The sequence below is a fragment of the Scomber japonicus genome, chromosome 13 (genome assembly GCF_027409825.1).
Source record: "Scomber japonicus isolate fScoJap1 chromosome 13, fScoJap1.pri, whole genome shotgun sequence".
NCBI classification, from domain to species: domain Eukaryota; kingdom Metazoa; phylum Chordata; class Actinopteri; order Scombriformes; family Scombridae; genus Scomber; species Scomber japonicus.
Window position 1 is genome coordinate 23332726 of NC_070590.1, and position 12904 is coordinate 23345629.

Consider the following 12904-nt stretch of genomic DNA (forward strand, 5'->3'; position numbering starts at 1 on the left):
CAAACTCCTGAACTATCAAAAGCCATAAGCATCTCTGACAATAATCCTCACTGTTATTAAAAAGACCGTTTTAAAGCTGTGCTTAGTATCGACAGGAATCCTGTGCTTCTGCTGTCAGTGTGTCAGTCAAACACTTTGTGGGTTTGCGTTGCTGTGAGGGAGAAAAACATTGTGTAGGCTCGGTCTAAAGTACAGGGAGGAGGAAGAGGAGACAGACATTTTGCCTGTCAGAGACTGAAAAGAAGAGCATCAGGCCAACTGTGTCTGTGAACAGACTTAGAGTATAAGTGCTTCCTAAATCAGAGTGAAGGAGGGCTCAGGTTGTCTTGCTGTCAGACATACAAAAAGAGACAGAAACGAGCATGAGTGGAAGCATAGCTCAAGCTGATAATTGATTGTTACTAAAACTGAGTGCTTTACCTACCTGGACGATACAGACTCAGCTGGCATCGGGAGAGGAGGGGGGGGGCGTGGGGGGTGGGGGGCCTGAGAGGAAACAGACAATAACCTCCAAGGAGAAGGAGGGAGAAGGAGCAATAACCAGAGAGAGATAGAGCAAGGGGAAGTTCCCTTTCTCTCTCTCGACCCATCTCGTCTTCAGGCTGGCTGGCACAGCTATGGCATTCACCTTTGCGGCCTTCTGCTACATGCTGACATTGGTGCTGTGCGCTGCTCTCATCTTCTTTGTCATATGGCAGGTGAGTGGCACTGTACACACTGCAGCCGTGGCACACACTGAAACTAAAATGGGCACACATAGAGCCTGCAAACATCCCACACAGGCAGACAAACACATCCACCTACACACAGTTGTACAACACTGACAGGAACAGGAACAGCACACACACCTGGCTCAGGTCCTCTAGAGGCATTCACATACTGTATATAAATGTGTCATCTGGATCTCACTGTATATCTTAACTAAAGAACTCATATGTAACCATCTGACACTTCAAATGGCCTCTTTAAAGCCACCAAATGACACTTTTGTATTTATTACTTTAATTAAAACAGCTAGCTGTGAAGACATAATTAGTCAAATAAGATCGAGGAGATGAATACGGCTGAACACACAGGGTGGTCAGGTGTGTGTATGTGTGTCTTCATCTATGTCCACACAGTGACTTTAATTGACCTGGTGCTTTATTGCTGGTATAATTCACTGAAGCTTGTCTGACTGCACACTCGACAAAAAGGCAGCTGACTCCATCTGTCCACATGAACAGATGCTGACAATAAACAATTCCACAACGGAGGTGTTCAGACCTCAGCAAACTACATGTACTGTAACGAGTACAGGGAGGTGGCAAAACACAGTGATCATAAATCTCACCAGCAGACTGTTGTGAATCTGTCTGCCTGCAGCATTTTGGGTGGAATTTGCACAGATATCGCTGGAGACCGGTACGCTCGGTTTTCTGCTTACACAAGTGGAAACTCAACAAACACTAAAGCTTTTATCTCTCACCTTTAACATTGGATGCATGGAGGCAGGAATAATGCACATCATTATGAATACAAGACTTGAAATGACTAACGTACCAATTGACTAAGTGGGTGAGACTGCATATGAGTCAGTCAGCGTGTCTGTGTGTGAAAGAGACGGGGAGAAGCGGGTGTCTGGCTCAGCACTCCAACATGTGATGGAAGCTTATCAATCTATGATTTTCCTCACCCCTTCCCCCAGCCTGCCTACCCACGGGTAGAGCACCCTGATTCTATGCAGCTCTCCACCAATCAGATTCTTCGTTCACTGCTTTAGTAACCATGGAGCCCGCTGAGGGGCTCACCATGTCACCATGGAAACTGCATCTGTTTACAACAGAGCGAAGTGTGAAAGAAGACGAGGCGAGCCGTATAGACTCGTGTGGGGAAATTACCATCAGGACTGTTTCTATTTCAAACGTACTCTGTTTTCATGTGATCAGTCAGATGCTGATGCTCACTTATCTGCAAATAACGTCTGTTTTTATTGATTTTCAATGAGCATTCACGATGAGGCGTTGCTATTTAAAAGCTGAACTGATGATAAGCACAGCAGGTGGCCTTTACACTACAAATGATTAGTAACCTTATAGAGCTATCAATCAGCAAGAAGGAGAGAGAAAATTATCACTCACACTCAGTCAAAGTGCCATCAATGTGTCATAACATACCAATGACATTTGTTTTCCACATGATTTCCTAAAAAAGTCAAAAGCTGCTCAATTATAACATTTTATGAGAACAGAATAATGGATTAGAAAAATCTTTGTTTGTATCCCCAGTATATCCTCTCAAGCTCATCAAGCTCATTTATCAAACATGCATATGACAAACTTTTTGTAGACTTTGAATGTGAACTGATTATTTATGCTGTCCTTTGATAGTTCTTTATATATAATTTGATGATAATGAAATCAAATCAGAATTCTTTAGCATACATTTTAGCTTCTCAAATAGTGAGAAACCACATTATGTCACATGGCACAAACACAACAGGAAGTCACATAGGCTATAAAGGGAACAAGCCATGTTGCAAGTAATTATACATGTACACATTCACCATTTACAGTAATCACCATGTGTGTTCAGGCAAAGTGAGCAATGAGGCTGCAGCTGTAAAGGATGTAGCAGGTGTCCAGTAAACTATTTTAAGTTGCCACCCCATGAAATAAATGACAGCATGAGTAAGCACTATAGGCTCAGACTTGTGACAATATGTACGCACATAGATATAGATACATACAATAAATACATTACATGCCTTATACAATATGTGCATTCATTGCTACTCTCAAGCTACTATACCTTAAAAACAAACTTACATGTGTGTTATTTTTCAGATCATTGCATTTGATGAGCTGCGCACAGACTTCAAAAACCCCATTGATCAGAGCAATCCCACCAGAGCGGTAAGATCCCTGCTGTTTCACTTCTTTCAAGAATGATCAAAACCTTGTGCGCACACAGAGAAACCCCCTCTTTTCAGCTTCACCATTTAACCATCTACACAGATAAAGACTGAAAAAATGTAATGTTTCTCTTCATAACAGTTGCATATGACCCTAAGTGTATCAATCAGTATTACACATTGCCAATATAGTGTTTATAAAATTCTCATGAACAGGCTTAAAATGAAAATGAATCACAGTATATGATGCATGTAATCATTCGAAAGGCAAACATCATTTTATGGAAATATTTTTGGAGTGTAACCAAATATTTCTATTAGCTACATTTAGTCAGTCCATTCATTTCTCAAGATCAAATATTTATATTTCTTTGAAAGAAATTCCTACTAATCCAGGCTTGCAGGTGATTGCAACAGTAGCGCCCGGTGCAGCATTTGCCTTGAACACTGATTTGCATGCAAAATGAAACAGTCAACCTTCTACAGACGTCGTTGCCTCATAAAATTAAACAGATGAATGCAAATGAAGCTGCTGTTTATACAATGAGACACTGAACTGTCGCCTCAGAAAAAACTTCACATGCAAGATTTTGCCTCAAGAAGGATAAACTTGTTTATTTAAGTCCACAGAAAAAGAGAAAACAGTAATTGAGTATAATTAAGTGCACATTTTTTTCCTTTCTCTCCTGCACTGGTGTTTAAATATGTATATTTTCTCTTAGTCAAGAAATACGATAACATTGGCATATTAACAGCAGCTGTCACAAGTAAGCTAAATGTTCCAGCAATTATGTGGCTCTGCATCTTAACTGTAAAGTGGGAGAGATGAGGAGTGGGAGAGGAAACTATGAAAATAGAGTGTAGGAGTGTGTGGAGGCGCGCCAGCTTCACACAATAAAAGCAACACCTGTAAAATATAATGAATTTGAATACAGTAGTTCTGGGATAAATACGACTGTGAACGTTCAGTGTTCATGTGTTATTTCTTTCCTGTCCAACAAGGATGGAGAGTTACTTTAACATTTATTTGACAGTATAACAGATATTGAACATGACAAGCTTCACAGCAGCAGTATTGTATCAAGGCTATTGGATTGGACTGCATTACACTGTGCAGGTGTTTTTCTACTGTAAATGACAGCCAACAATATGTTCATCAACCTTACTCTGAAATGATGTCGAGCATGTCAGATGTGCTCAGAGATAGCATGTTCTGGCCGGATGTGATGCTGCCAGCTTCACACAAAATCAATAACCTGCACAAACACAAAAAAGATCTAACATGGCAACAGCCTCAGAAAATAAACAACAATTATTTCTGCTGTTAGCAGAGAGCAATGTGTGTGCACTCAACTGCCATCATCTACAAAAAAAAGAAAGGACAAAGGCAGTAAATATTTGTCAATGAGAGAGTAATTACAGAAGGACAAAATGGAAGAGACTAAACATGTGTTTCCAAATCAGGTTTGTGCATAAAGAGATTAATCACAGGTAAGTCCCTAAGAGAGCTACGGGACACTTCATGAAACACTGTGATTGATTGGAAGTGACTGAAATGTAAAAGCATTTCTTCTTGAAAGCTCCTTAAAAGTTGAATCACCCCATAAAGAGAAATATCTCAAGTGGCAGCTGTAGTATCACTCTCCCTGTGAAATAACAAATGATACAAATCATATTCTTGACATTCCTTTCACTTCAAGCCTTCTTTAATGTCAGTGGCTACAAATGATAAGGCTGTTTGCCAGTAAAGCCAACTGCTTTATTCTTTCCTGCTACTTCATTTGACAATGATTGCTTGATTAGATCTCTAATTTCTTTTTTTTAAGCTACATACTTGACAACTGTTCCCTGCATTTGTTTCTCTTCTCTATCTGTTTTATATATTTTGAAATGTCTCTGCTGCCTTAATGTCTTCAGTCACATTTCCCTTGTTAGAGGTGTTAAAAATTCAGAGTGAATTAAATGACCTGACTCATATTAAGGCACCTCTGGGTGGCTGAAGATGATTAAATCCAAGCAGAATTACAGCAGGGAAACAATTTAGAAGTGCTTTTACAAACCATATAATGTAGCTTGGCAGGCAGATCCAGCACTGTGCTGTTTACATTTTAAGGCAGAATGTGGTGCGCAAAGCAAGCAAAAAGGATATAATGACATAGACCAAACTAACAACTGCAAATAAACAGTGAGGTTTAAGAGCCAGCATCTGGTTTGGAGGCTGGATGCTGTATATTCAGGGCAAAGTCCATTTTCAGGTCACCAAGGGTTTGAATCTGTTCTCAGATTCACAAATGCTCAAAGGTGTAGCCTGTGGCTTCAGCTAAAGGGAACAGAGATTACAGGGGCCTCAACACTGGAAGCTCTTGTCCTGACAGATGCCTCAGACAGTATATAATAAAATAAGTAGTAAAATAAGTAAGTCTACTGGACTACTGGATGGGGTAATATTCTCCTCCCATCACACACATTCAATATCTCCCACTGAAATTTCAATGCATGTAGTCACCCAATCAGAGCGTGCTTACTGATTATGTGTCTCACACAGTATAAGGCAGTGTTTCGCTGACGTTCTCATCTTGAAACCACTTCAACAGACAGTTTGGGAGCAGCAGGGTCCATGGGTAGAGGGCTCCGGCTGTGCCTATAGAACTATGGTAACTTTTGTTCTATCTCACACAGGCTCCACTCTCTGCTTGACTCTAGGGGTACAGTAGGCCTCACTGAGCCCAAACAGCTATCTGTTAGTCACAGCGGAGCAGTAGTAGGCCCAGCCCAGCCCACTAACATCAACATGAAACTGGACAATGTCAGACTTATGTCCTCAACACTCACCAGAATGAATAAGCCTGTTAGCCCTGCTACACCACCTGTGGAATGTGTTTGGACCACAGTGAGAAGGTCCTTATCTGCCTCCCAGTAGGTTTAGGAGATTAACTCAAAAAGCTAGCTAGGCACTTCTCAGATGGGTTTTACAAGCCACTCCTTCTCTATGGCACATGAACTGCTGTTTAGTGCGTCAAATATGGGCCATGTGTTCAACCCTATGGAGTGTAGGACAAAATGCCTCTGACAGTATAGTTTTTGACCTAAATTAACTCCTTATGTTCTTGGGAACAGGGGTTTGGTCTGAGAGTAGTAGCTACCACTGTGGTCACCACAAAGCAGCAGGCAGCTGGAGTGAACTGACAGGGCACACAGCTCACTCACTCTCTAGTTGAAGTCAGCACAAGTAGCAAAGATGTCTTGACTGACAACGCCTGCAGAGCGAAGTGCAGCAGAGGCTCATAGGTATCACTCACTAGGCCCTTGAGCATCAATGGTAGTTCGCACTGTTAGGCAGAGACACACATCACCTTGGTAACATAACCTTCTATAAGAAATGTTTCACAAGGTGATGGGGTTCGTAGCAAGCATGATGGATCCAGCTCTTACCAGACCGTCCAGCCCTAATCAACCTCTCCTTCTCAGGAGCCAAGTCTGTAGAGGTGAAGAGATGGACTGACAAAGTTGAACACAATTCCCAGGTACTCTGCCTGTTGGTGTGGATGGGGAGCTCTCTTTTTCCAGTTGATTGCAAAACCTAACCAGTTTAGGGGCCCATTCTCTGGCCCAATGAGGTCATCTAAGTAGACAAAGACTTCAGCAGTGTTGCAGACACAGATGAGAACTGATGAGACAGTCTCAGTTAAGGCATCCGGCAGCAGTGGCAGTAGTGCACTGGATGGTGCAGGGGATTAATCATCGATGTAGAGATCAACCTCAAGCTCCTGGTCATCCTTGTCGCAGCAGAGCGTGACATCACACAACTGCAAATAATCCCACCATTGCCAGTGTTGAAACAGTAGAAGTTGTCAGCAGTAAATGCAGGGTGGTGGTTGCATCGTACCACTCTCTGCATGGTCCAGACCAAGGCAAGGCAGAAGAGATTTCTGTCTGCAAAGGCAATGAAGCCAGGCAGGAACAAGCTTGCTGGAGCAGTGACTACATCCATAAGGAAGTCAGATCAGAGAGCAGATTCATCATTCCTGAAGTAAGAAGGGTGAGAGCTTTAGGGAAGCGCTGCCTTATGAACTGTTTGAGACACGTAATTGGTAGGGATGTCCCAATTGGCCAGCTACTACATGCACATTTTTGTGAGTGATTTCATGCGTGTGATTGGAGGAGAGTATTACCTACTGAGTCCAGTAGCGACTATTTGTGTATTTGCCCTTTTGCTCCAAGTGTGGTGACTGAAAACAATCGATCGCCAAATAAAGCAGCAGCATAGGAGGCCACTGGTGGTTGAATAGTGGATGCAGAATGGATGGCTTTCATTTCCAAAACAGATAACTGAGCCTTCTCTCATGGCTCACAAGAGACTCAAACTGTTATACAAGACATAACAAACATGAGGTATTTTCTACTTTAAATGTGGCTGCTGCTTTATACTAATGTGCAGTCTCAATCAGGTTATGATTAAATGTGTCCTGCTGGTATTTTTAACAACACAATATGTGATAAAATAAAAAAAGGTTAGAAAATCTGAATCTAAAACCTGTAAGTCAATCATTCATTCATTACTGTTACTGGGTTAGTCTGTTTTTCTGGGTTAATACTGTATACCAGTTGAGGTATATGGCATGTAACATAGGAAGAATCAAATATGTTGTAAAAAATGCATCATTACACTATCTATAATATGTATTTAAAGAGGAATTTCTCTATCTGAAAGTATGCTTTTTTCGGACTCCAATAATGTGTGTCAACAAAATCTTTCTTTTGCTTTGAGATTTATTTTTTATTTATAAGCATAGAAAGTAAAAAGGATTAAGAAATACGAAGAAATTGACAATAAGACTTTTTTTGTGTTTACTTCACAGAGGGAAAGGATTCTCAATATCGAAAGAATCTGCAACCTGCTTCGCAGAGTGAGTAATAGTTTTTTTTCACCTGCTGCTGGTGGATGACTAAAGCAGAGGGGCTTCAGACAACCATGACCATTTGTCTGTCTAACCATTGTGAGGACCATGACGCACATTGATTCATTTCACATGTAGCCAATCCCCACAAGCCTCCATCACTGCTCAGCAGACACACAGCGATGGAGCACACTGACCCTGTCAAGTAGGTTTTATGAGTGCTATGATATTTCTTTTTCACGAAATCTTTCAGCAAAAAAAAAACATTCCAACATTCTGTGGAGGACTTCTTCTAACCACGTACAAAAACGACTGCATATGATATCTCACGTTTGATATTGATGTGTCATTTGATTTATTGATTAGTTATTTTCTAGTAACTAAAGTACCACTAATACATACCCTCTCCATCACCATAACATTGAAGAAGAAATCCGATGATACACATTTGTTCAATATCAAACATGGAGCATGATACAGTTTTCAAATCACTTCTTTTAAATAGAAAGGTGATCAATCTAGTCTGATAATCAGACAGTATTATAATTTTATTTTCACTCCACCAATCATTCAGAGATCGTGTTCATGCCAGCACAAAACCAGAGGGTTATTTTGCCCTGACCAATCAGTGGTGACATACCTGTTAGCCCACACAGAAGCTGTGGTAAACAAAGAAATATGGCAGTTGTTATTTCTCTACAGAAGACATACTGTAGAAAAGGAGATTTCCATTTCTCTTTTTGATTTTAAAGCAGGTGTAGGTGCTGTATAAATACTGTAAGAGTATCAAAATGCTCAGTCCACAGAGAAATGTACACAGCATGTACTGATAAACCATACCTTTAAAGGAGCCATTTGGATGTCTGTGTGTGATATCACAACCAATACACTCAGACCCCCCCCCCCCCCCCTGTAATTAACAAAATATGTTTATTTATGTTCTTTACCTAATTTATATGTACTTGTTTCATTCCAGCTCAGTGTGGAAGTCTCTATTGTGTTTTGCTGTGCATTTATGGTCATGCTAGTTTCAAGAAGGAGTTATTGCTATAATTACAGTACTTATAGCTACAATAGCTACAATAGCTGCAATCAACTACATTGAACTGCTGCACAAGGAGACTTAAAGTAAAGGGTTACTGAATCCCAAAAAATCAGAGATGTGTGGAGTGATTCAGAGGTCTGGAAGCAAGCTTTCATCAATCAACAACCTTAACAAGCTATTTCATTACTACATCAACTACTACAACCATCTCAACCAGTTGATATTAAACTATATTTGCACTTGTACCAGCAGTGAGCCATGAGTAACATTAACACCTTCTGTGTGGACGTATTTGCCTTGCGGTACGATTTTGGTTTCATAGTGTTTGTCACAACATGCAACTCATGAGTGTTTCAGAGTTTTCCGAGGACTAGTAGCAGTGTGATTATTTAATAGTTGCCGTTGTTGTGTCCAATAATATGCAGACCTACAATATAACCTGACTCCTTCTGTCTGTTCTGGTTAGTTGGTGGTACCAGAGTACTCTATCCATGGGCTCTTCTGTCTGATGTTCATGTGTGCTGGAGAGTGGGTCACACTTGGCCTAAATATCCCACTGCTCTTCTACCATCTGTGGAGGTACAGTATGCAGTGTCCCAGGGCAGATGTCTGACAAGCCTATGTTGGTCTGGTGGATGTATGTGAGCTAAACGTTTCTGCTTTTTCAGGTTTTTCCACCGGCCAGCTGACGGGTCAGAGGTCATGTACGATCCTGTCAGTGTAATGAACGCCGACATTCTCAACTATTGTCAGAAGGAGTCCTGGTGTAAGCTGGGCTTTTATCTGCTCTCTTTCTTCTATTATCTCTACAGGTGAGTTTAAATTTACAATACCGTCAGTGTGGTATGAAAAAAAAGACATCACACTTACTGTTCTGTCTCTATTTTTTCATCTGTCGACACGGCCTATTTCCTGCTGAAGTATGGTCTACGCCTTGGTGAGCTTCTAACAGACAGGGGACCTGGAGAGAGAGCGAAAAAAAGGAAATTTAAAAAAAGACCCAGAGGATTGAATGGAGACATCAGTTCCTTCTCTCTCCATGTATCCTTCCCATCACTGGCTTTGGTTTTCAACAGTTTAACATTGGGACAAAACAAGAAGACCAATCTGAGTGATAATGTGAATGTAAAGGTGTTGCCTCCACTCGATTATATCACTTTATCGCAGATACTGCTGTTGGACAGCTGGACAATGTTTTGAAGGATTGAAATGAAACAGAAACGGAGGACGCAGCTGGTGTTTGTGTTGCCTTTGATCCATTACAAGATTTAACGATATTTCTGAAGGGCTGGAGTTATCCCATGTTGCTCTTATTGATCCTGTCCCTCAAGTCACTGTGATTCTCCCAACACTTAGGGACTGGAAAACTAAACAGTACGTCTGTATTCTTTGAGTTTGAAAATGTATTAAAAGCAGGATTGTTTTGGCATTGTGTTTAAGATGATGGACACCTCTAAAATCAAACCACGTTTTTGATTGTGTTACAGTACATAAAACTGTAAGAAGCAGGTCCAGGAGAACTGAAAAACACTGTATGGCAGGGAAATAACAGATGGTGGTGTGTGCACAGACACTTTTAACTGGGATGGAGATGAAGCATAGACCAACATGTCATTTCCTCGATGCCAGCCTCTGCCAAAAGTCAAATTCACACTGTAAGAAAAACAAGAAATGAATCATAAGTTTGACTTCAATGGTCAGTGCTTGTCATGTGTGAGCATTCAAAATAAGTATGTCCATAGCTGTAAGGACGCATCATATGCTACATGCTAGGTCCATGCTCTCCAAAGAGCTTTGTGTTCAGACATATAACGCCAAAAGTTAATATCTGAAAAACATTGTGCCAAATCAAAAAGTCAATTAGACATGAAAACAGAATAATGAGGTTAGAAAGTGCCTGCAGTGTCTTCACCTACATGCTAAGACACTGTCAGGCTGTGTCTTTAGTCTTCAGTTTTGATTTTGGCACAATGAGTTTTTCCTGAAAAAAAGAAAAAAAAACTTTGTTCTGTTGTATTTTTTAGTGTGCAGGGAGCACCTTATTCCTATTATTCATAGTTTACTCTTACTCATCTGCATCTATACTATAGTAATTTTAGCAAAGCAACATTTTTCTGATCTGAGGTAGAATATAGAAATCTTATGTACAAAAAGCAATTAAAAACAAGCAAACTAGCAATGTAATACGATTCATGACACATATCGATGCAGTGTTATTCAATGTATGTAATAACGGTGAGTGGGACACAATGGCAGATGAGACAATAGTGACTCTATGATGATGTTTCAGTCATTTCAGAAGTGTCAAGACAGTGAAGTCATATCAATACGTCTTCAATCATACAGTATCAGATGGGACAGACACGGGACATTAATGTTGCTACGATGACCAAGACTTGTAATCTGCACAGTCTTTGCTCATCTGGTGCTGCCTTTGCTATGTGTTCATCAGTTTGATCTATTTGTAGATATGTGATGGTTCAATTGTGTGATTTAAACATCAGTAGAAAAACAGAAACTTGGGGGCCTGAGAACAAACTGTGGTGTCTTACACTGGCTCCACTTGTTGTACATGGTGGTGATGACATGTCTGTTATATTTACTTTGACAGAGTTGAATACTGCAGCCTACTGAAGAGATTTATAATCATGTCAAATAATTTACAATGAAAATTCACACCTCATTATGAGTCTACATGAAATTACATTCACAATCTCTCACACTTTGACCCATGAATCATTCTGCTATGTTATAATATGTGAATGTTAGAATTCATATTATAGCATAATATGAAACTTACACTTAAAGTAGAAGTACATACTATAAAATAGATTTTAACTGAAAATCAATACTGGGATTTAAAAAAATAAGGCAGGTCAAATTCTATAATTTTCTTATTGTCAACAGGTCCAACTTCTCTACCCTGTCAGCTGGACAATGTAGTTTTAATCAATGCTTTTCAAACTAGAGTAAACTAGAGTAAAGTACTCTCGGGGACTACTTTCAGCAGTGGATTAATACACATTACATTAGTGAGTATTTACAGCAGCAGCATGCGGTATGTGGGATTGACTAAAAATAAACTGCAGTGCCCATGTTCATTGTAATGAGGGAATATGTCATCATGTGCAACAGTGTGGCTCACTGACATGTTTGAATAGGTTTTGAACAGTGGAGCTCTATCAGGCCTTTACTACACAACATTTGTTAGTAAGACACCTTCATTCACACCTTCATTGTTTTCTGTTTTTTTTGATGGGATTCGTTGACAATAAGAAAATGACTGATTATCTACAGATTTATTTTAACAGCTGTTTTATTGGTAATCCAAAAATGAAGATGGAATTATTCTTCTCTCGTCTATATTGACATGCTACACATTTCAGGAAGCTATTAAAATGTCACATAACTGCATAATTTCAGAACATTTTCAAGTTCAAAAAGAACATTTTGTCATTAAATCGCAGCCGCAACAATTGTGGTTCTGTATCAAAGTATTGAACCACATCCACAAGTGACAGAACGCTCTTGATGGCTGCTTAAATACAATCAATTACTAAAAGCTGTGTGACAGAGCTTCGGTACGCAATCATGAACTCACACACCCACATACACACATAAACACCTCTTGTGCCAATCACAATCTGTTTTTATGTCAGTGGCAGCAACTCCAACTGCTTGTGTGATTTTAAACATTATCTCAACTAAAGCAACTTTAATAGTCTGTCAGTGTTCTTTAAGTGGGCTCTGATGGCAAGACATACAGTCATGTTGTGCCAAATGAAAGTAGTACCCCATGGAAATAACTGCAGGAAAATGAGACCTCAAAACTCTACCAACAATATGAGTGTGTTAAGTCTGGACAATCACTGCTAAAGCACAGGAGCACGAGGAAAAGAGGAGAAATACAGCTCATTTGAATGTCATTATGTAGTTGCTCTGAACAAAGCATTTTAGAAAATTGTATTTAAGTATATCTATTTGTATCTGTCTTTTATACATTTATCATCAGTGTACGCTATGGTAAATTTGGTGGATTACTTTATATTTATTAGGTTATACTATGAT

The 12904-nt window shown here is 39.9% G+C and overlaps 1 protein-coding gene across 1 annotated transcript; it reads left to right on the forward strand.

Annotated features, from left to right (window-relative positions):
• The first annotated feature begins 617 nt into the window (after window positions 1-617).
• cnih2 (cornichon family AMPA receptor auxiliary protein 2) lies at window positions 618-9785 on the forward strand. Its single transcript, XM_053331820.1, has 6 exons — window positions 618-698; window positions 2826-2894; window positions 7753-7800; window positions 9303-9415; window positions 9505-9648; window positions 9758-9785. Exons 1-6 carry the CDS (start codon window positions 618-620, stop codon window positions 9783-9785), a joined length of 483 nt encoding a protein of 160 aa, XP_053187795.1.
• The last annotated feature ends 3119 nt before the right edge of the window (window positions 9786-12904 follow it).